The sequence below is a fragment of the Sus scrofa genome, chromosome 13 (genome assembly GCF_000003025.6).
Source record: "Sus scrofa isolate TJ Tabasco breed Duroc chromosome 13, Sscrofa11.1, whole genome shotgun sequence".
Taxonomy (NCBI): Eukaryota; Metazoa; Chordata; class Mammalia; order Artiodactyla; family Suidae; genus Sus; species Sus scrofa.
Window position 1 is genome coordinate 70,797,612 of NC_010455.5, and position 22,036 is coordinate 70,819,647.

General features: G+C 54.4%; 1 protein-coding gene across 2 annotated transcripts in view; it reads right to left on the bottom strand.

The window, feature by feature from the left end:
- The window catches only part of FBLN2 (fibulin 2), a 73,176-nt gene that overhangs the window by 40,357 nt on the left and 10,783 nt on the right, over nt 1-22,036 (bottom strand). For both annotated transcript variants that reach the window (XM_021069383.1, XM_021069382.1), the window contains exon 2: nt 8,440-9,769. In XM_021069383.1, the coding sequence (XP_020925042.1) occupies nt 8,440-9,715 (1,276 nt within the window). In that variant the 5' untranslated portion in view covers nt 9,716-9,769. The remainder of the gene's footprint in view (nt 1-8,439; nt 9,770-22,036) is intronic.

Consider the following 22,036-nt stretch of genomic DNA (forward strand, 5'->3'; position numbering starts at 1 on the left):
GGCCGGCCTCCTGACTTGTTGGCAGCAGTACATGGTGAAAGCAGTGGCTGAGCCAGTTTGAGCCTGGGTCCAAGTCCCTGTGTGTGTCTCATCTATCACTTGGAACCCTGTTTCTGGGACAGGAACGAGCACAGGGAGCAGAGGCAGCCAGGCCAGTGGGCCACCGCCACACACAAGACTGAGCCTGGCCAACAGAAGCCACTCCCGGCCCAGGACAGCAAGCCTGGCTGACCAGTGGCCTGGGATCAAGAAATGCTTACCGTGTGCTACAGAAGCTCCATGGTTACCTGCCACTCACAGCATCATGTGACCATTCACTCTGTGACTGAGGCATGTCCCCAGCAGGAAGGACTGGCACCAGTTTGGTGAGATGGTAGAAAGACCACCCTGCACCCCCACGGTGCTGGGGATATGGTCAGACTTGTTGAGGATCCCTTGGCCAAGGCAGGGGGCAGGAGGAAAGAGCACATACACAAAGGAGCACCCTTGTGAGATACCTCCACAGACATTCTCCCCAAGGCAGGAACATCTCACAGCCCCCACTGAGTTTTCTCCTTAGTGCTTTCCACTGTCCAACAGATTTGCCAGATTCATGGCTAATCATGTGCCCCCTCCCCTGATCCCATGGGGGAACTTCATTGATCTTGATCACGGCCATATTCCCAGCACCTAGAGCTGTGCAGTCAGCACTCAGTAAACATGTGTTGGCTAAATAACCAGGGGAATCCAGCAACTCTGCTCCTGGGCATTTATCCAGAGAAAACCATAATCTGAAAAGATGCACGCACCCCAATGTTCACAGCAGCACTACTTACAATAGCCAAGGCATGGAAGCAGCCTAAATATCTATGAACAGATGACTAGATTAAGAAGATATGGTACATATACATAGTGGAATAATACTCAGCCAGAAAAAGAACGAAATAATGCCATTTGCAGCAACATAGTTGGACCTAGAAATTATTACACTAAATGAAGTAAGTCAGAAAGGGAAAGACAAATACCATATGACATTACTTATACGTGGAATCTAAAATATGACACAAATGAACCTATCTACAAAATAGAAACAGATTCACAACATAGAGAAGAGATTTGTGGTAACCAAGAGGGAGAAAGGGGAGGGGAGGGATGGACTGGGAGTTCGAGGTTAGTACATACAAAGCAGTACATATCGGATGGATAAACAACGAAGTCCTACTGTATTGCACAGGGAACTATATTCAATATCTGATAATCAACCATAATGGAAAAGAATATGAAGGAGTTCCCACTGTGGCTCAGCATTAATGAACTCAACTAGTATCCATGAGGACACAGGTTCGATCCCTGCCCCTGCTCAATAGGATATGGATCCGGCATTGAAGAGAGCTGTGGTATAGATCGCAGACTAGGTTCGAATCCTGTGTAGCTGTGGCTGTGGTGTAGGCCAGCAGCTACAGCTCTGATTCAATCCCTAGCCTGGGAACTTCCATATGCCCCAGGTGCAGCCCTAAAAAGACAAAAAAAAATGGAAAAGAAAAGGATATGAGAAAGAATATATGCATATAACAATCATTTTTCTGTACAGTAGAAATTAATATAACATTCTAAATCATCTATACTTGAATACAATTTTTTTAAAGCAAAAAAAAATAATAACCTAGAGAAGCAATCATTTCCAGACAGGGCAAGTGTTAGCAAAATCTTATACACCATCAACAGGAGCACGCCATCAAAGTGCCCGGGTTGTAGTAAATACAAGTCCTGTGGCTTCTAGAGCAGAGCACCCAGAAGCCAGCACCTCCCCAGAGAAGAGTGTGCGAAGGATCCTCAAGAGCCAGAAACAGCAGGGGCACAGCAACTCTTTCTCAAGGGTCCCAGGCTGGAAATAAGCCCACAGCCCTTGGAAGGAGGATGAACCACCAAGGATGCCAGGGTCCAACAAATGGTGGAACAGCTCTCAGCCATGAGGACGCCCCCCAGCACACACAACACATGAACCAAGAACACTGTGCCCAGCGCAAGAACCCACAGGAGAGCACTGCGTGGCCCCAATGACAAAACACCAAGCTGTTCACAGTCAGGGCAGAGGTTCCCTGGGATGCGCACAGAGAAGGGGACGGGGGGTCTCAGGGTGTGTCATGGTCTGTGTGCTGGGCACACAGGGTGTTTACTTGTGAAATGTATTACTGGGCTGTAAGCTTCTGGTAGCTTCTCCTGGTTATACCATGATAAGCAGCTCACAAAGAGAAGACAAAATGCACGTGGACCCAGCGATCCCACACCAGCACGCAGCATAAAGATGTTCACCACAGCACTGCTTCCACAGCAACAGAAACAAATGAACTTCTGTCAGCAAGGACAGTAAGTGAGAACTGGGTCGTGCGGACAAGGACCCTGGCTAGTAAGGGAACTCTCCATGTGCCAATGGAGAGCCCCATGGTAGGCTGGTGATGGAGAAAAGCCCAGGACACAGAGGTGTGCACATATGCCAGTATTTGTGAAAAACAGTACACACGCCTATACACTTGTTGTTGTGCGAACCATGGTTCCCAAGTGTGGTCTTAGACCCTGGAGGGTCCCTGAGACCCCATCAGGGACCAGGGAGTAGATGGGATTTTCAAAACAACATAGCGGCACTGGCTGCCCCCTTCATGCCTGCTTCTCCCATGAATATACAGTGGAGTCTTTCAGAGACTATATGAATGGTGATCACTCCAATGCTAATGTACCTGTGTATGTTGCGTTTTCCAGAATTTTCTAAAGTAAGCTCATGAAAAGATGGTCAACATCATGAGCCATCAGGGAAATGCAAATGAAACTTCAGTGAGCTCCTGCTTCACACACCAGGGCGGCTAAATTCACAAAGTCAGCCAGTAACCAGCGTTGGTGAGGATGGGATGAAGCTGGAACCCTTGTGTACCACTGAGGGAATGTAAAACGTGCAGCCAAAACTGAAAAGTCTGGCCGTTCATCTGATGGCTATATACCAAGTGACCACGCGATCTAGCAATTTCACTCCCTGATATACTCTCAAGAGAAATGAGAACCTCTGTCCACACAAAATACGTAATGAATATTACCAGCAGTGTTCCTAACAGCTAAAGGGTGGACAGTCCACCTCCTGGCAAGTGAATACACAAAACGTGGCCCATCTACACACTGGAACTTCAGCCAGGAAAAGGAGTGAAGCACTGACTCAGGCTACAACGTGGACGAACCCTGAAAGCCTTAACACCCAGTAATGGAAGACTGTCCCGGAGGACCACACAGAGTATGATTCCACGTCTAGGAATGCCCAGAATGTGCAAATTCATGGAGACAGGCTGCAGACTGGAGGCCGCTCGGGGCTGGGTGGCGGGAACCCTAGTGAGGGTGGGGTGTCTTGGGGGTGATGAAAACCTTTTCAAATTAGATTCTAATGATGTTCACACAACCCTGACAAAAACTACTGACTCATACACTTTAAATGGGAGGACTTTATGGTATGTGAATATGTCTCAATAAAGCTGTTTTAGATGCAAAGGAGGGAGGGAGGAGATACAATTTTTAAAAATTAAAATAGAGAAACCCACCGCAGGCCTAGCGTCGGCCCAGACCCTCCCTGTGGGGAGTGAAATGCATCTGCTTCGTCCAAGTGCTGGAGCTCTGAGCAGTCAAACACAGCGAGGGTCCAGCTCTAGGCCATTTGGACCCACCCCTCCTCAGGTGCCCCTGCGAGCCACAAGCCCACCCTCCACTGAGAGACTGGGCCCTCTGCCCAGCTCTTCTGTGACCTCCAGAAAAGCCCCCTCCCCTCTCAGGAGGGGAGTCCCCACACAGACTCTCAAGGTTGCCACAGGGTGAAACCCAGTGCTCCCACAGGCACCCCCAGCAGAGGACACAACCCAGCTGCCCACCAGGGCCCAGCTGGTGAGGAAACCAAGGAACCTGGCCCTGGAAAGTGTAGGCAGGAAGTCCCTTCTCAGCTCCCCCAGCGGCTGGCCCAGGGCCCGGGGGCCTGGTGTGCCTGCAACTGCTGATTTTCAACAAAACCCAGAAGGCTGAGGAGCTCCCTGGTGGCTCAGTGGGTTAAAGATCCAGCATTGTCATTGCAGCAGGTTCAATCCCTGGCCTGAAAACTTCCATACGCTGTGTGCACAGCACCCCCCCCAAAAAAAGCGGGAAAGCTGAAATCTATATGAGGCCTCCCAATTTCTAAATGTTTGCAACAAAGTGCTAGTGCTTACACAGAAGCTTTGCAGAAAGAGACTGACAGGTGACAGGTGTGTGCACCATGAGCAGAGCAGCAGGTAATAAGGACCAACCCTGGCTGTCCTCTCCCTCCACGCAGGCCCCACCCTCTGTGCCATTTTGTCAGTGAGGAAACTGGGGCACAGGGGGTGACGTCCCAGGTTACACAACAGGCAAGGGTGGGCTGCAGCCCAACACTCACCATGGACGAGCAGGGCCTGGGGAAGCCCAGGCCCCTTGTTTGCCCATCAGGCTCTCAGCAGACCCTACACACAGACAGCCCTGGACGAGTCAGACATCCGTGTGAGCTGGGGGTGAGGAGGGGGGCCAGCTGGCCCACCTGTAAGCTCTCCTCGTGGGGAGTCCCCTCCTCAGGCTGCTCTGAGGGCCGGGAGCTCTTGCAGGTCATTCTATCACACGGAATGTGGGATCCAGTGTCCCCTCAGGGCCCCAGGCCGTGCTCACAACAACTCAGACCCCATACAAGTTTAAGTCTCGCACGAGCCAGGCTGGAGAGGAGAGGGAGGGGAGAGTGTGTAGGGACCCCCTGGGAAACAGGGGCTGAGTGGGTCTCTCTGCTCCCTGGAGCCACCACCTGGTCATTCTGGGGGACCCTGGAGAAGCCCCAGGGCTGGCTCCCAGGACTGCTGGGCAAGACAAGGAGAGCCCTGCTCCCAGGGGTGAGCTGCCTGGCACAAAAAAGATGGAACCAGCTGCTGCCCGACATCTTCAGTGGCTCCCCACTGCCCCTGGGAAAAGGTCCCCATCTTCATCCTGAGGACAAACGCCATCACCTGGGCCTGGGCCCTGCCATTCCCAGCCTCCTCTCAATCCAACAACTCCCTCCAGCTGCAGGGCCTTTGCACCTGCTGTGTCCTCAACCTGACACTTTCTCTTCTCTCTGCTTGCCACCTGCTACCCAAAAACCCCTCGAGCTCAAACAGTACCTCCCCTGGGAGGCCCTCCCTGGTCCCAAAGTCATCAGATCCCGCAGACAGACTCAACAGAGCACATCGGCCTCTCTCCTCAGCTCTCATCACAGCTCAGAATTCCACGCCCTTGTGACCTCTGGGTTTTCTCCCCCATGAAACTGTAGGCCCTGAGGGCAGGGGCTGCGCTGGGTTTTGCTCAACACTGTAGGTCTGGCATCTGTCACAGCCCATGCACACACCAGGCACACAGCAGTGACTGTCAGGGATGAAGACATGAAAAAATGCAGGGGGAGGGGCTAGATCCATGGCTTCCTGCACGTGTGTCCCTTGGCAATGGCCTGATTGCTCAGCTGTGCACTAAGGGGACAGCTGTGACAGTTAAAGGGGCTGATGCTCTCAGAGCATTCACAACGGTGCAGGACCAAATCATAAGCGTGATGTGGTGTCTACAGTTAATACACAGTTATTTGAATTTTAAAGTTTCTCTGTGAACCAGAACATCAAACCCTCCAAAGACCCCTACCCTGCAGGACCTGGTGACGTGAGGCCCCAGGGAAGGACCCTCTGCTGCCCTGGGGTCTGGAGGCCTGCAGGCTTGCTAGAGGCTGGTCCCAGGAGGGGGCTGCCTCCAACAGCTCTGGGAATTCCCAGCTGCCTTGTGGTCCAGGAGGACAGGGGGTGGCCCCTGCTCCCTCCATCCTGCCAGCCCAGCGGCAGACGGCGCCCTCACAAGCCCCCTGAGTGACAGCAGACGTCAGAGCCCTTCTCCTTGGCAGGAAGCCAGGCATGTGGCTTCCATTAGGCTTCATCTGGACACGCTCAGAGGCAGCCCAGATCCCTGGCACAGCTCTGCCTCAAAGTCAGGCCCCCACCCCAGCCAGGCCTGGGGCAATGGCTAGAAACCTTCTCCAGGCCCCAGTACTGCCATGGCAACATGCCGGGGGCAACTTCCAGCCCTGGCCGGCCTCTCGGCAGGCCCCACAGCCCAGCAGGACAAAGCTGCCACCTCCGCAGTTTCCTCCATCCCTCAGGACCCCCAGGCTCCCTCAGTGGCAGCTAGAGGCTCTAAGGCCCTCACTTCCCCAAGGATGCTCGGCTGTGCCGACCCCAACCTGGGCCCCTGACCCTCACCCATCAGGCCTCCCACCACCCACCCAAGTGTGTGCCTACCCACTAATGCCCACCTCCCCTTTGGACCCCAGTGGACAGAAGCTGAGCCTGCCAGGCTCACCCCCAAGACCCCTGGTACAGAGAGGGTGCGCTGACTTATCTGCTGAAGAAATTAGGTGGGTGGATTGAGGAACAGATGGTGAATAACAGCAGTTAGGATTTTTAATTACTCAGCAGTGCTCAGCCCCATGCCGAGCTTGAATGAATTAGCTCATTTAATCCTCAAAACACCCCCAGGAAGCACATCCTTCTCTGCCGCTTAGAGACAGGCCACTTGCCTGAGATACCCGGGGTGGTAGAGCAGAGCCTGTGAATGGTGGGTGCCAGGCAGACAGTGGCTCAGCAGAGGGAGGAAGCTGGGTAGGGTGGTGAATGGCAGCCAGCCTTGTTCCGGAAGCCCGCCCTGCCCCCATGCCCAAACCCCCACACCTTCTCTCCCCTGCGCCTGACCATGCCCTTCTCTGGGCCTCTGCCAGGATAGCCCTCAGGCTGGATAAGGGGTACTCGATCAGGGATCCTACCCCCAAGCAGCCTTTGTCCACAGCCACACCCCAAAATCCATATGAGAAAGCCCAGGGCAGACAAAAAACCTGGGGCTCCTGAGAACAAAGCAACTCTACAGGATTCCAGGCCCCTCGACCACAGAGGCCTCAGGCAGCAAGTATAGGGTGGGGGGCGGCTGCCGCATCTATTTTGGAAACCCCAGAGGCTGCATGCACCCTGCTCTGGAGCCAGGCCTGCAAGCCCACCCAGGCACATATGTACTTCATTTACAATGCCAGCCCCGCCCCACACACTCGCCCTGCCTCCTGCAGGCTCAGGGTGGGTGGGGAGGAGCCCCCTGCAGTCCACTGCCCTGGTCCCAGCCCACCACCTTCCACCATGTGACCTGCTGCCTCAAACCACTTCTTTCTAGGCTCAACCCTCAGCTGGCCAGCTCCCAGCTTGTACAGAGGAACTGACGTACCTAGGAGGTTCTCAGCAAGCACAAGTCCTGTCCCTGTCCACCAGGAGCAGGATGGAAGCAGGGGTGGGGGAGCCCAGGGGCCATGGGAACCTTCAGTTTTGGCCTCTGCACACGGTCCACACCTGGACAGGGCCACAGCTCTGGGCAGATGGGAAAGGGGCCCAGGCAGGAGGAGGCTACAGAAGGGCAGGTGGAAACCTGCAAAAACCCCAGAGCCCCCTTCCCCCGGAAACCTTCCCAGATACCACCCGGGCATCCCTCACTCACGGCCCCTGCCTGTGGAGCAGACCACACCAACCACCCCTGCCTCCCCAGGGCCTGTTCCCAGCTGACACCTAATCAAGGTCTCCAGGGCCAACGAGACAGGACTGAACAAGACCCCTCCCCTCAGGCTCCCTCAGAGCAGAGACAGGAGCTGGGTCAGACCACAGATCTGCCAGCACCCTGACCTTGGGCTTCCCAGCCTCCAGAGCTGGTGGGAAATAACGTCTGTTCTTCAGCCACCTGGTCCCTGTTCTTCTGTTACAGCAGCTGGGGTGGATAGGAAAGGGTGATGGAGAGAAGGCCCAGGGGGTCTTGGGGGCAGGCTGTGCAGGGCCTATGCCCCTGAGAGGACTTCAGTGTCTACTCCGAGCAGATGGGAGCCAACAGCAAAGTGCTGAGCAGAGGAGGGACGAAAACCACTCATGGGTGAACAGGACCCCTAGCTGGAAGAGGTGGCGGATGTGACATTGTGCTCTCGCAAGGAGCCCTCACAAGAGGCCACATCCCTTCTGCTGCCACCACAGAGGCCAAGAGCGCAGCTATGCCCACAGGCTACTGGTTGTGAGCTGCCACTTCCTACCAGGCACCCCTGGACCTGCCGGATCCCTCCTCAGGCCCCCCCACCCCCAGCCCTGAAAAGGCCCTAGGCCACAGCCCTACCAGGTAGCCCAGTATCTCCCTGACACAGACCCCCCCCCGACCATTCCATCCCATGGAACAGAACTAGGAGAAAGACTCCCTGCCCCAAGCTACAGGGACACTGCCCAGGCCAGCCCTGCAGACCCAGCTTCCCCTGCTCAGGCTGCTGTGCACAGACCTGGGGCAGCCACGGGGCCCAAGGTTGCTTTCCCTGGGCTGAGTGCCCCTGGAGGAACCAGGAAAGAGTCTTACCTTCAGGGTCACCCCTTGGGACAGAATGGACAGAGTTGGGGTCTGGGTCTTCTGGCTGAGAACGGGGCAGAACCGGCGGCTGCTTGGGCACTTCCTGGGTGGGTGGGGCCTGGGCTGCCTCCTGGCGAGGTATAGTTAGGCTGGTGTGGGTGCTGGGTTCTGTCGGGACCTCAGGAGAACTTGCGGCCTGTGATGAGAGGACACTGGGCGTGCTGGATGCTGGAACAGGCCCGGCTCCCTCCTGCCCAGTGCTGCCGGGAGTGGCCTGGGCATCCGGGATGAGGTTCTCTTCAGGCCATGCCCTGGCCTCTGCCCCCTCTTCCTGGACAGGGAGATCTGGCCCAACTGGGCCTGCCGTGGGCAGCCCACCCAGGCCCCTGGGGCCACCAGCTGCTGGCTGCTCCCTGTGGGTCAGTTCCTCCCTCTCCTGTCTGTCCTCTGTCACTCTCCTGGCCTTGGCCTGTACAGGGGCCGGGGGACCAAGGGCAGTGGCTGCCGTGGGCCTGGGGAGGGCAACCGGCCAGGGGGTGGCCTGGATAGATGAAGGTGGCTGCCTCCCGCCCCCCAGGGCAGCCGGGCCCCCAGTGCCTGCCTGGAGCTCTCCCGCCAGGGCCTCTGCGGCCTCCGCCTCGGCCACCTCCTGGTCGTAGCTGTAGGGGTCTTCATAGTGTCGCTCAGGGTCACCCTCCTCAGCATCTGAGAAGTTGCCAGTGGCAGTGGCCAGCTCAGCCTCAGCATCTCCGTCGCAATCAGGGAGCTGGTAGCAGATGAGCTCGCCACCAGCATCAGGACAGTGGCAGGCCCGGCAGGGCGAAAGGTGGACAGTGTGGCCAGCAGCATACTTGCGGCCCGAGTGGATGCAGCCCACCTGGCCGCACTGTGGGCAGCTATCGGCCACCACCACAGCCTCAATGCAGTTGGGCGGCAGCTCCGGACACAGCATGAACTGACAGCTGATCTTGCCACCGCCCGGCGGGCAGGAGCACTCGGTGCTGCCGAAATCCACGAAGTAGGACTGGCCAGCAGGCACACGGCCACGCACGAAGCCACCCTGCAGGCAGTCATAGTACTGGTAGCCCTCGCAGGCGCAGCCCCGCTGCACACATGTGGCGCAGCACTCGCCAGGCTCCAGTGCCTCCTCGATGCAGTTCTCCAGAGGCGGGCACTCAATGCCTGTGCAGTCCTGGCCCGGGGCCGCCATGCCAGAACCTGTGCCCAGAGCCAGGGCCAGGGCCAGGGCCAGCCAGGTTCCTCCAGGCTCCCTGAGCAGCACCATGCCCAGAGCCAGCAGCGACACCACCTCCAGATGATCAGTCCTCTCCTCGAGAGCCTGGGGGAGTGGGAGGGGACAGCCGTTAGTACCACGCAGGGGGCTGTGAGGACACATGTGTTCACAGGGGGCAGCCTCAGTCACCTCACTCACTCACCCTCACGTCCCCACTCATCTGTTCTGATGCAGACGGGGCACCACCAGCATTCATGTGCTGCCAGACTGAGTGGCCTATATGGCGCTGCTCAGGGCCATTGACCTCACCATCATCTGCCCCTGAGCAGGACCCTCTGCCACAGTCTCACACACACTGTCACATGCTTTTACTAGGTATGCGACCCACAGACCTGGGGCGCTGGGGGTCTCACACACCAGGCCATGGCCCTCCACACACAGCCCCATCCATGTGCCGGGACACCATGGGTAGTCTCATACACACAGTCCTGTGCCTGTGCCCACATCAGAACCCAGACCATTTATCCCCCTCCTAAATCCAGCTTGATCCAGCCATCTAACCAAAGGCCTAGAGCTACCAGCCAGAGGACATGGTCAGATAGGAACAGGGCCTTTCCAGGACTGCGCACAGCAGCCAAGCCCCCTCCTCAGCCCTCAGACCCCCAGACTCAGGACCACTACCCAAAAGACCCCCTGGGGATGCAAGTTTAGCCACAGGGGGGCTCCTGCCAACCTCCCTGGCTGCCTCAGCAAACACTACCACCGTTTCCAGAATTACCCTGGACACCCACTGTCCTGCATATGCACACATGCATGAACACACACACACACACACCAGGTCTCATCCACTCTCCCCTGTGAATGGTTCTCCCCTCTCTCCGCCCACCAGGCCCAGCCCCAGCTCCAGCCGCACCTCCCACCTGCCCTGGCACGCCCGCCACTTCACTCCCTGCCATGCCCCCACCCCTGCCCTTCCTTTACAAAGCCAGTGCCATCTGAGAGCAGCTGACTCCAACATGCATGGCTCCCCGTCCAGCAAGGAAGGTCTGGATTCCCTATGCGAGCTGCCCCCAACGCTCCCTCCAGCAGTCTCACATGACACTCCTACAGTCCCTCCTTTGTCACCCTCTACAAGCCACTAAAATGCCACCTAATCACCAGCCCTCGCTCCTCTCCCCACCCCCACCCTTGGGATAGTCACTGGTCCCACAGCCCTGGGACCCACTGTGGCTCAGGGACAGGCCTGCACCCCTGGCTGCATGCTCCTGGGTCACAACAAGGGCTCCCTCTCCACCCATGCCCAGCCTAGAGCTGTGCTATCATCTGCAGTCACTGCTAAAGTTGCCCCATTTAAGGGGAAAAAAAAAAGACAATGAAGTAATGTCTAATATTTTAAGTTTGTAAATTTTAAACCTAAAAAATATCGTAATAGGAATTTCTTAAAAGTTTTTAACAAGAAGGAGAAAGGAAGCTCTCATGTCGCCTGCCTCCTAAATGAGCAGAGGAGAACGTGACGGCAGCACAGAGACCTTGTCCAGGGCAGAGTTGACAGAGTGACTTGGCACCCACGCAGCAGGACAGGCAGTCTGCCTCTACTCCAGTCACCCAGGACTGACAGCACAGGCCCCCCACACCCACACCCTCCAGAACTGCAGCTTATCAGCAAGTAATGCAGGCCTCACAGCCATTGTGCCAGTGCTAACTGTGGGGAGACAGCTTAACAGACCCACAGAAACTCAGGAGATTATTGGCCACCAGGCAGCTGTGAGTACAATGAAGCCATAAATGAATGAAAGCCAGGAAATGGAACAGGAAGAGGCTGGGGGGTGGGAGAGTCTATTTTAGCCATGGTGGTCCAGCAAGGCCTCACTAAGGAAATGGCATTTGTGCTGAGACCTGAGCCAATCACTGGACAAAGCCTCGTGGGTATCTGAGGCAAAGCATGTCAGGATTCATGGCCAGCAAGTGCAAAGGTCCTGAGGCAGGACTGTGGGAGGGACGTGGGGCGCAGCAGGGGCCACCACAGTTGAGCCCAACAAGCGAGGGTCAGGGCAGTAATGGCCAGAATCCTTGGAGCCTGGAGTGACCAACGGGACTCTACATAAAGGGAATGGGGAGCTGGAATGGACGGGCGGCAGGCAGGACAGTGGAGAAGGGATTATTCTGCAGTTAGAACGAGCAGGGTTTGCTGACCCCGGATGGGGGCCGAGGAGAAGAGTCCAGAGTCAGCAGAGTACCTGGAAGGTCGGCACTGAAGCTTCCTGAGGAGGAGGGCCAGGCACCTGCGGGGGATATGCAGGTTGGTCTGGGCCACACCAGGTGGGAGAAGCCCAGAGATCATCCAGGGTAGGATGGAAGGATGCCATAGGGGAGAGGAGCCTGTGCTGGGTGGGAACAGGGGCTGGGGAGCCTCTGGACTCCAGAGCTGACATGCATGTCCCCTCAAGCTGGGCAGCCATCACAGGAGTGGGAAGGGCTTCATGGAATGGGTGCCCACGATCCCAATGGCAAAAGCACAGAGATGGGGCATTCAGAGGCCCCCCTCCGGTCAGCTCTCAACTGTGTCATTAAGAAAGAAGTCCCCCGGCCTCTTCATCACACAGAGGAACCTTGCATCCACCCCAGATTGGCAGGCTTCCCAGAGGCGCTATTCCCAGCTGGCCCCACTACAGCTCACTGACGGCCCCCAGGGCAGACTCGACTTTGAACCCCCCAACTCATGTTCTGCCCACTGCCAGGTGCATCCAGATCTTGGGTTTGCCCATCATCCCCACTCCAGTCCCCGAGGAAAGGTTAAGAACATCAGGCTCCTGCTTAGTGTTTTCATCTGCTGTACAACGCTGAGCAAGGCCTTGCCCTCTCTGAGCCTCAGCTCTGCATCTGCACACAATGGGGAGGCTCTACCATACCTGGGGGTCACAGCTGGGGGCCCAAGGGCACCACCTAGCCCATGAATGCATTGTTTGTTCCACACAGTGAGTTTTTAGCTTTAAATGAGTTACCAGCATTTACAAATTGAAAATGCTCACACGAAAAATTCAAGTTTCTCTCTCTTTTTGAAAACTTCTGAGCCCAGACCACCCTGCAATGTCATGAAGGGTGTAGGCTCCCCAAGAAGCAGACACCACAGCCTCTCTGCTCGCTCACACTTGGGCATACTTGGAGTCAGGGTCCCCCAGGCTTACCTCTGAACTAGGAATCCCTGGGCATCCCCACTGCATCTCCAGCTGGGAGAATGCAAGTCTAGGGGCCCACTGCGTGCTGCACAGAGCCTCCTCTGTGCCCACCTGCAAGGGGGAGGGGGCTGACTGCGATGTGTTCAGAGGGCCCCTGGGGTGGCTGACCTGGGGCAGAGCAGCCTCGGGGGCCCTGACACATCCCCACAGCTGACAGGTGTGGCCATGAGAGAGCTCAGCTCCACGTGGGGAAAGCCTCCTCCAGGTCAGAGTCAGACCAGGCTGCAGGGAGGGGGGAGCTGCTCTCCCTAGAGATAGGCAAGCAGGGCTGGGAACTCACACACAAGTGAGAGGTAGGAGGACACAAACTCCACAGCACTGGTTCAGACTCAAACACATCATTCTGGGGCTCCAACTGCTATTTTCCCACAGCCCCTACAAGAAGCGACCTCCCAATGCTGGCTTCTGCACATGCCCCCCCACCATCTGAAAAGAATCATGGGGAGTGGGGGGATTAAGAAAGTGGACTTTACCTCCTGGCAGCCAGACCACAGTGATACAAAGACCCTGCAGCCAGGCTGCCCAGTGCCTGTATGCGGTATGGGGCAAACACTCTGAGGTCAGGGCTCATGGGGTACCCAGGAGAGATGCAGAGAAGAACCCCAAGCTTACCCTACCCTGTGGATGAGCAAAGCTGGGTAGCACATGCACATTAACAATAATAAAGCTACAGTTGCTGCAATGCCACCTGGCCTGTATGAGCTCTGGAGCAGACACTGGGGACCGTGGCCCGGACACATGCAGGGCCAGTGCCAAGCTCTCATGCCAGGGTGCTTCCTAGAGAAATCTGCACCCCTGGGCACTGGGTACTCGTCCAGTGGTGAAGGGGACACAGGACTCAGCAGGTGCAGCCTCTCCCTGACCTTCTCCACCCCGCTCTGCACTGGGAGCTTGACATCCTGAGCCAGCGTCCCCAGGCTCCCGCATCCTCTAATGGCCACCACTGGTGGGACCAGAGGGTGAGCGAGAGGGGTCGAGGTGTTGTTCTCCACCTCCCCTGTATGTTCCCTTCCCAGCAGGGGTTTGGCAGTGGCTTTTCCCCTCCCCCAAGGCCACAGCTCCTGTTGGGTGACCCTGCTGGAGCCTGAGAGCTGCCCTTCCCCCATCCTGCAGGCCCAGGGCACCAAGGTGCCCACCTACCCACCCTCCACAGCTGCTCCAAGAGCTGCCCCTACCCCAAGGGCACCCTACCCACCCCTCTGTTCTACGTCGGACCTGACAGACACAACTCCACAACGGCCCCGAAGGACTCAAAGCCAGTGCTCTGGGTGCACCGAGCAATGACGATGGACCTTGGAAACAGAACACCAAGTGGACAAGGAACAGACCGAGGCACAGCCCACCACCACCTACAGGCAAAAGGCACTCACCAAGGGAAGACACAACAAACACACCTGGGCATCAGCCCTGGTTGGGGGCAAGGATGGCAGGAAAAGTAGACCAATAAAGTCACAGCAGGACCTCTCAGAGAACAAGATGACTGCGTGCTATTAGTCAAGGAGTACAGTTACCTCGGCTCTTAGCCCCTGAGGTCTGGGCCCTCTGCAGGCAGGGACCTCCAAGCCTCAGGAAAGTGCAGGTGGGGGCCCAGGGTTCAGCCCTCAAATGAAAAGACAGAGACAAGAGGCCTTTAGATAGGAAGGAAGTGGGAGCCAAACACCAGTGCCTGGGGTATGGGGTTTCTGGCTTCTTGGTGCAGGGCACAGGCTCAAGGCAGGAGCAAGGAGGTGGGGTGTCCCTGGCTGATCTGATCCCTGTTAAAGTCTCACGTAGCCGGGGTCAAGGTCTCACACTGGAATGTGCACAGGACAGGGCAGGGGCGCACTCAGCAAGGGTCTCTTCTGGGAGTATCCCTAGAGACAGTGGCGGAGGCCGCAGTGGGAGACATGCCCACTGTCCCCCAACCACAGGGGCCTGGGCAGGGGGGATGGCATACCAGAAGTGCCTTCACTCGCCCTGATGCATGCACCTCTCTCTGCCACCCTCACTGCCACTGTCCCAAGCACAGGCACACATCCCTACAGAAAGGTGACCCTCCGTCCCCAATAAATGAACTGCGGCAGCACCCAAAGAAGGCCTCAGATGAAAACCTGTGAGCTGGCAAGGACACCCTGGTGGCCCCACCTGGCCCTGGGAACAGATTCCTCACCAGTGCCACCAGCACTGGAAGTGGGGTCTGGCCTTAAGTGACACCAAATCACAAAGTTAGGAAATTCTTCCTTTTCCCAGTTTTCTGAACCTTCTGATTCTGACAAGAACAAGCCTGCAGCACTCACAGATACAAATACAAGACATGCAGCCACAGTGGGATTTGGGGTAAACAATGGATCATTGTTTAGTATGAAATATGCCCTCTGCAGAATCTGGGACATACTTGTTCCTCGTTTCTCTGAAATTCCAATTGAACTGGGCAACCCCAGACAAGAAGAAAGTCCCAGGTTGGTGTTGCTGTGGCTTCAAAACCTCAAAAATACCTGCAGGTGACTTTCTTTCAAACTTGAGGCCACTAGAGCAGAACCCAGAGACTTTCCAACAGCTGAGGTGACAGAAGGGAAATAAACATCCAAGACCCTTGTAGACATACCAGTTACTAGCACATGAGTAATCGGACCACCTGGCCCACTGGCCGCCCCAGCTTCTCTCTGAAGCCCGCTCAAATGGCCGCCCTCCACCCCCAAGTCCACAGAAGGCTGGTCACAAACCAGCACCCCAGCATCTGTCTGTGAACCATGTTTGAGGGCCCATGTGGTGCTTCTGAAATTAGCTGCTGATAGTATAACATGGAAATGTTATTAATTTATAATTCATTTACTGTACTAACACTGGAAAACAGAATATTTTACAGCAGAGCTGGATTCCCAACTGCTCCAGGAAAATCAGAAGGTAGACCTGACGGCCAGGCTTCGCCAGCGGATCCAGGCATACTCTCCATCGGTAGCACTGGGCTCCCCGGTTCCTCGCTGTCCTCCAGAACCCTCCTGGGTTTCTCCTGTCTACACACAAAGGAGACAGGCCCGGGAGGCAGGAGGTCCTGCTCCTACTGGCCCAGGGTCACTGTCTGAATGACCGCCTTTCAGGGTTAGGACTTGTCTCTTCTCTATGCAAAAGACATGGGGAATTTGCCCCCTCCAAGGAGCCTACTCCTTCTCGAGCGGTCTGATAGATCAACTGCATCAGAATCCAACAGCACTCATCCCCCAGCCAGACGCACAACCACAGGAGGAAAGCCCAGCCTGAGATGTGGTTCTGTGCCCATTTCATTGGGGGAGAACCCTTGGGGGAAGGGAAATGAATGGCAAAGACGTCATCTTGGCTGGAGTATGACACCAGCCTGATCCATGGGAGCTCTGCGGCGTGACTGGTACTGCGGGGCTCACCTCATCAGGGACATCCGTGAGTCACTGGCCAAGGATGGCAGTGGAACAAACAGGGAATTACCTCCTAGGCCCATGGAGGAGGCCAAGGGCAAACATCTGGGCACAGGTATGAGCCATTAGCAGCAGCTGGGGAACAAGTACACCAGGAGAAGGAAGCAGCCAGGGCACCAGGAGGGGCCACAGCTCTGCCACACACATATGCAGACACCCATGTACACACGTACACACACCCACGCAAGAGCAAGCTAGAGCGTTTGGCCCTAGAAACTATTCCCAAACCTGCCTTTAATTTCTAATTTGGGCTGCGATCACCCCAGGCTCAGAACAGTAAGAAAGTAACATATTAAAAATAGTGTTTGCATACCTATGTTCATAGCAGCTTTATTCACAGTAGCCAAAAGGCAGAAGCAACCCAGGTGTCCATCAACAAATGAATGGAAAAACAAAATCTGGCCTATATAGTTGTGCAGCAGAAATTATCACAGTATTATAAATCAACTATACTTCAAAAAATCTTTTTATTTTTATTTTATTTATTTATTTATCTATCTTTTCTAGGGCCACACCTGAGGCATATGGAGGTTCCCAGGCTAGGGGTCTAATCGGAGCTGTTGCTGCCAGCCTACGCCACAGCCACAGCAACGCTAGATTTGAGCCACATCTGCGACCTACACCACAGCTCACGGCAACTCCGGATTCTTAACCCACTGCGCAAGGCCAGGGGTCGAACCTGCAACCTCGTGGTTCCTAGTCAGATTCATTAACCACTGAGCCACGACGGGAACTCCAAAAAAACTTTTAAAATGAAAGAAAAAGTGACCAACGATGTGCAAAAAAAAATAAAATAAAATGTGGCCTATGTACACAATGGAGTATTATTCAGCCTCATAAAGGACGTTCTGACTCAGGCTGCAACATGGATGAATCTTGAGGACACTGCACTCAGTGGAAGAAGCCAGTCACAAAGGGACACATACTGTATGATTCCACTTATAGGAGGTCCCTAGAGGAGTCAACAGAGACACAAAGTAGGATGGTAGGTACAGGAGCTGGGGAAGGGGGGCATTAGTGTTTAATGGGGACGAAGTTTCAGTTTGGAAAGATGAACAGAGTTCTGGGGGTGACAGCTGCATGATAACGTATATATATATGTCACACCTCTGACCTATACACTCAAAAACAGCTAAGATGGTCAGTTTTACATGCATTTTACAAGAGTAAGAAGAAAGCAAACCTATGAACTGTGGAGGCAAACATGAATAATCAAAGAGCAGGAAGAGAAAAGGAAAAACAATGTTAAACTGAAGACCCACCAGGAAACAAGGGCTGCCCCAAGACCTCCCTTCATGGTAAGCTTCCTGGCAGCCAAGGCCAAAAGGGAAATTAGAGGCTGACCTGGTGCTCCTGGTCTGATAAGAGGAAGTCATTTAATTCTCTGGGAAAAATAAACTCATTCTTGGCAGCAAACGTTAGGAGGGATTTTAGCTGTTGATCGGGTTTATCTTAGTATGGCTTCCTCAGTGCTGACAGTGGGGCCAACAAGTGGACCGAGAGTTTCTAGGATGTTGGTTGTATTCACCCACACTCTACAGAGGAGGAAACTCGGGCCCAGATAGGATGGATGATCTGCCCACAGTCACTATCAGCCGTAAAAGCTGGTGTAGGGATTTGAACCCAAGTCTGCCTGGCCAGGGTAGCCCAGCCAGAGATCTTCCACGTGCAGATGTTCATTGAGCACCTGAGACCTGCCAGCCTTTACGAGAGGTCCTGGGATGTGGCCATGAACAATACCCAGAGCCTCCCCCCGCCCCACCTCCAGGCAGCCAACACCCAGCAGAAGAAAGAGACACACAACAAATAAATTAAGAGGACAGTAAATGGACTGTGAGACTCGGCAAGAATGGACAGAACAGGCCTCACCTGGGAGGTGGCACTTTGGCTGAGACTTGCCTAACACAAATGTGGTGGCCATGCAAAGATCTGAGAGTAGCATCCCAGGCAGTGGTAACTAACAGCACATGCAAAGGCCCTGAGGCAGGAACCAGCCTGAGCCACTGTGGCCAGCATGCAGGGAACAGAGAAGAGGGTAGGAGGAGGTGAGGTGAGCAGCAGGAGGGAAAAGGCACAGGGGAGAGGTCGGAAGAGGAGACAGGTTAGTAGGTCACTCACGCCCAGAGCCCCAGGGAACACGGCAAAATGCACTCTTAGTGGACAATGTTCCAACAAGGTGGCGGGCCACCTCTGGGTCATAGCACACTGGGAGGCCATCAGAAGGCTCAGGAAGATTCCAGTGACAGGAAGCACAGAGCCAAGTAAAACCTCAACAACACTTGGGGGGAAGACAAAGGCAGGGGGCAGAGCTAGAAAGTCACACCCAGTGGTGGAGCATACCTGAGGGATTGGGGGGGCAGGGAGCAAGGGACCTGGGGCTGAGGGGGGTGGGGAAGGAGTCCTCAAGTTCAGAAGTGGAGGTTACACCAGCATTTATTCAACTGTATGCTGACTTTCATGTACTTTCTGTGTGTGTGGTTGTTCACAATACAAGAGACTTTTACAAGAAAAGAGCCAATTACAGTAGTCCAGAAAAAAGAAACGGAGGCCAGAGGGTGTGTTGGCAGGAGAAACGGAGAGGAGGGGAGGGAGAGGAAAAACAGTCACCAATTACCAAAAAAAAAGTGATCAAACTTGGCTTCCATCTTTAAAGGCCTATTTTCCTTCATTTCCTCATGGGCAAAAATCTCAATAATTGATGCCATCATTTGCAAAAATACAAGTCGGGCCTAGGGAGGGCGGGCAAGGCTGAGGGCACAGTGAGCTGGCCCAAGACCCCCAAGGAGGAGGGGGCTGGGTCCAGAGTGACGGAGTCACGGCTCTGGGGCCAACCCTGGGTGCAAAGTGCTGACAGCAGTCAGGTCCAGGTGGGAGGCACAGAAGATGTCGGGGGGCCCTATGACTCTGCACACTCACACGGCCCTTGGGGACCTTCCACGGGTGAGCTCATGAAAACACTGGGAAAATCATCCTTCCAGTACAACAGCCAGGGTTTTTTCCCCTCCCTTCCCTCTCTTTGCTAATAAAGAAAAAAAAAAAAAAAAAACCAGTAAAATGAATAAAAAACTCCTTAAACCTGGGTAAGAGCTGATCCTGCGTATATAATCACTAATCTCATTAGCAACACAAGCAGGTGAAAAATTACAAAGATGAATGTCCATGACTTATAATCAAACTTTGAGAAAAGAAAATGTTGCTTTTGGCACCAGGAGGAGCTGATATTTTCCTTCCCCACAAGCCCTGACTCTGGAGAGAGGAAACGCTCATCGGGCGGGGCAATGAGAAACAGTCCTGCCCTCGGCCAAGGTTGAGCTCACCCCCCTCCCCACCTGGCGTCCCCCTGCCCTCCACCCGGCCCCAGACAGACAGGCATCCAGCTTACCCAGGACTTCTCGTCTGATCTCCTCCCACCCGATTCACAGTCCTGAATGGCTCCCTAGCACCTCTGACCCCTTTGATAACCCAGCCACCTCCACTGAAAAAAGGAAAATGTGAATAAAACTTAGCAGTGGACAAGGGGTGGTTTCTGATCACTCAACGTATAATCACCCTCCTTCCAAGAATGGCTCCTGGCTGTCACTCTGGGGTCCATACCACTCAACCATCACTCCAAACAGTGCTTCTCATTCCTCTCGCAACAATGCTCAACTCAGGGATGGACACCAAGCCAACCCGAGCCTGTGAGACCCAATTCAGGTGAGATGTTGGGCAAACAGCCTCTCTCATTCCCACTGTATGAGGCATGAGATGATTTAACACTGAGGGCCAATGAAGCCATCGTGAATGGCAGAGAATGTCTGAGGCTACAACCAGCTAAAAAAAAAAAGAAAGAAAAGAAAAGAAAAAAAAGGAAAAGCCAAGAAATGGAAAAAAGAGAAACAGAGTCACAGTGATAGTCACTAAGCCCCTGGATCCAGCCATGCCTGAAGTTAACAGAAAAGCTGAAATGTGCGATGACACGAACCCATTTTGCTTAAGCTAACTTGGACCAGGTTTTCTGTCACTTGCAACCATGAGTCTTCACAGATATATGGGCTTATATAAACTGTTTCCGGAGTTCCCGTCGTGACGCAGTGGTTAACGAATCCGACTAGGAACCATGAGGTTGCGGGTTCGGTCCCTGCCCTTGCTCAGTGGGTTAACAATCCGGCGTTGCCATGAGCTGTGGTGTAGGTGGCAGACTCGGCTCGGATCCCGCGTTGCTGTGGCTCTGGCGTAGGCCGGTGGCTACAGCTCCAATTCGACCCCTAGCCTGGGAACCTCCATATGCCGCGGGAGTGGCCCAAGAAATAGCAAAAAGACAAAAATAAATAAATAAATAAAATACTCTAAAAAAAAAAACTGTTTCCTATCATTTTAGGGGGCCTTACAGACTCCCTGAAACTTACTCGTGGACCCTGGGGTGAATACCCCCCGCCTAAGAATAAAGTGTAAATTCCTAAGGGTAGCATTCAAAGTCCTTCACCATCTAGCTCCCACCTTTCTCTCCTAACCCATTTCCCTCGGTTGCCCTCCACACATCCACTTCCTGCTAAACTCAAAGACTCTGGTTCCCAACTTCTCATCTTCTCCTCTCATCATCGTTATCCCAAATAAGTGGCATTGGTGCTATAGTGGTGAGCAAAGCTGCCTTTCATTATCCCAAAGCAGGGTGCCCTCCCTCTTGAAGCTCTCCACACCCAAATCCTACCCCCTACCTTAAGACCAAGCACTAAGGGCAAGTAGATGGGTAGATTGGTAACTGGATACAATGGATGGATAGATAGATGGATGGATGGGTGGGTGGATGGGTTGGTGAAAGAGTGGATGCGTAGACGAATGTAGAGATGAGTGGATGAATGGGTGGGTGAGTATGATTGGAAGACTGATGGGTGAGAAGGTAGATTCGCAAATGTTTAAGAGAATTGGCAGGTGAATGGATAGTTGACGAAGAGATGGATGGGTGATCAGATGGATGATGGTTAGCTCATGGATAAATGGGTGAGGGACTGGAGGACAGATGGATAGGAAGGTGGATCAGTGGATGAATGAGAAACTAGCCTGTAGATAAACATCTGATGGATGGGCAGGCGGGTGGATGGGCACAGATGGGTGAGGAGGTGGAGGAGGCACAGATGGGAAGGCTGGTTAGTGGTGGGTGCATTGGCCTGGGGACAAATGGCTAAAGAATGGCTGGACTAACAGATGCATGGATGATGGTAGGCCAGCAGATGCTGAGCAGAGCGAAGAAAGTTCTGACATTCAATCAGTGCTCTTCCCAGCCTCCTCGGAAAATCCAGAACTAGGCCAGCAGTGTCTCAAAATCTTTGCATCATGGTGAACAGAGTGAAAAGCACAGGCCCTGGAGCAGAACAGCCTGCATTCACAGCCCAGTGGAGCCACCTCCTGCTGTCTGACCACAGCGCAGAGGCTCCAGCTCTCTGGGCCTCACTTTCCCCGTCTGTTCGACAAGAAGCATCCTATTCCCCTCAAAGGGTGTTGTGGGATTAAATTTAAAAGTATCTCTGGAAGCCAGCCCAAGACGTGGTACAGTTAGAGCTGACAATAAACCCCACCCTATTAAAAAATGGTTCTAGGGCCTAGAAAAAGAAAGGTGCCTCCTCCTCCCATTTTATGAGACTAGGAAAGTCCTGATACCAAAAGCAGACGTGAATATTTCAAGGAGAGGGAGGTACAGGCCAGCTTCACTTATGAATCCAGCTGCCAAG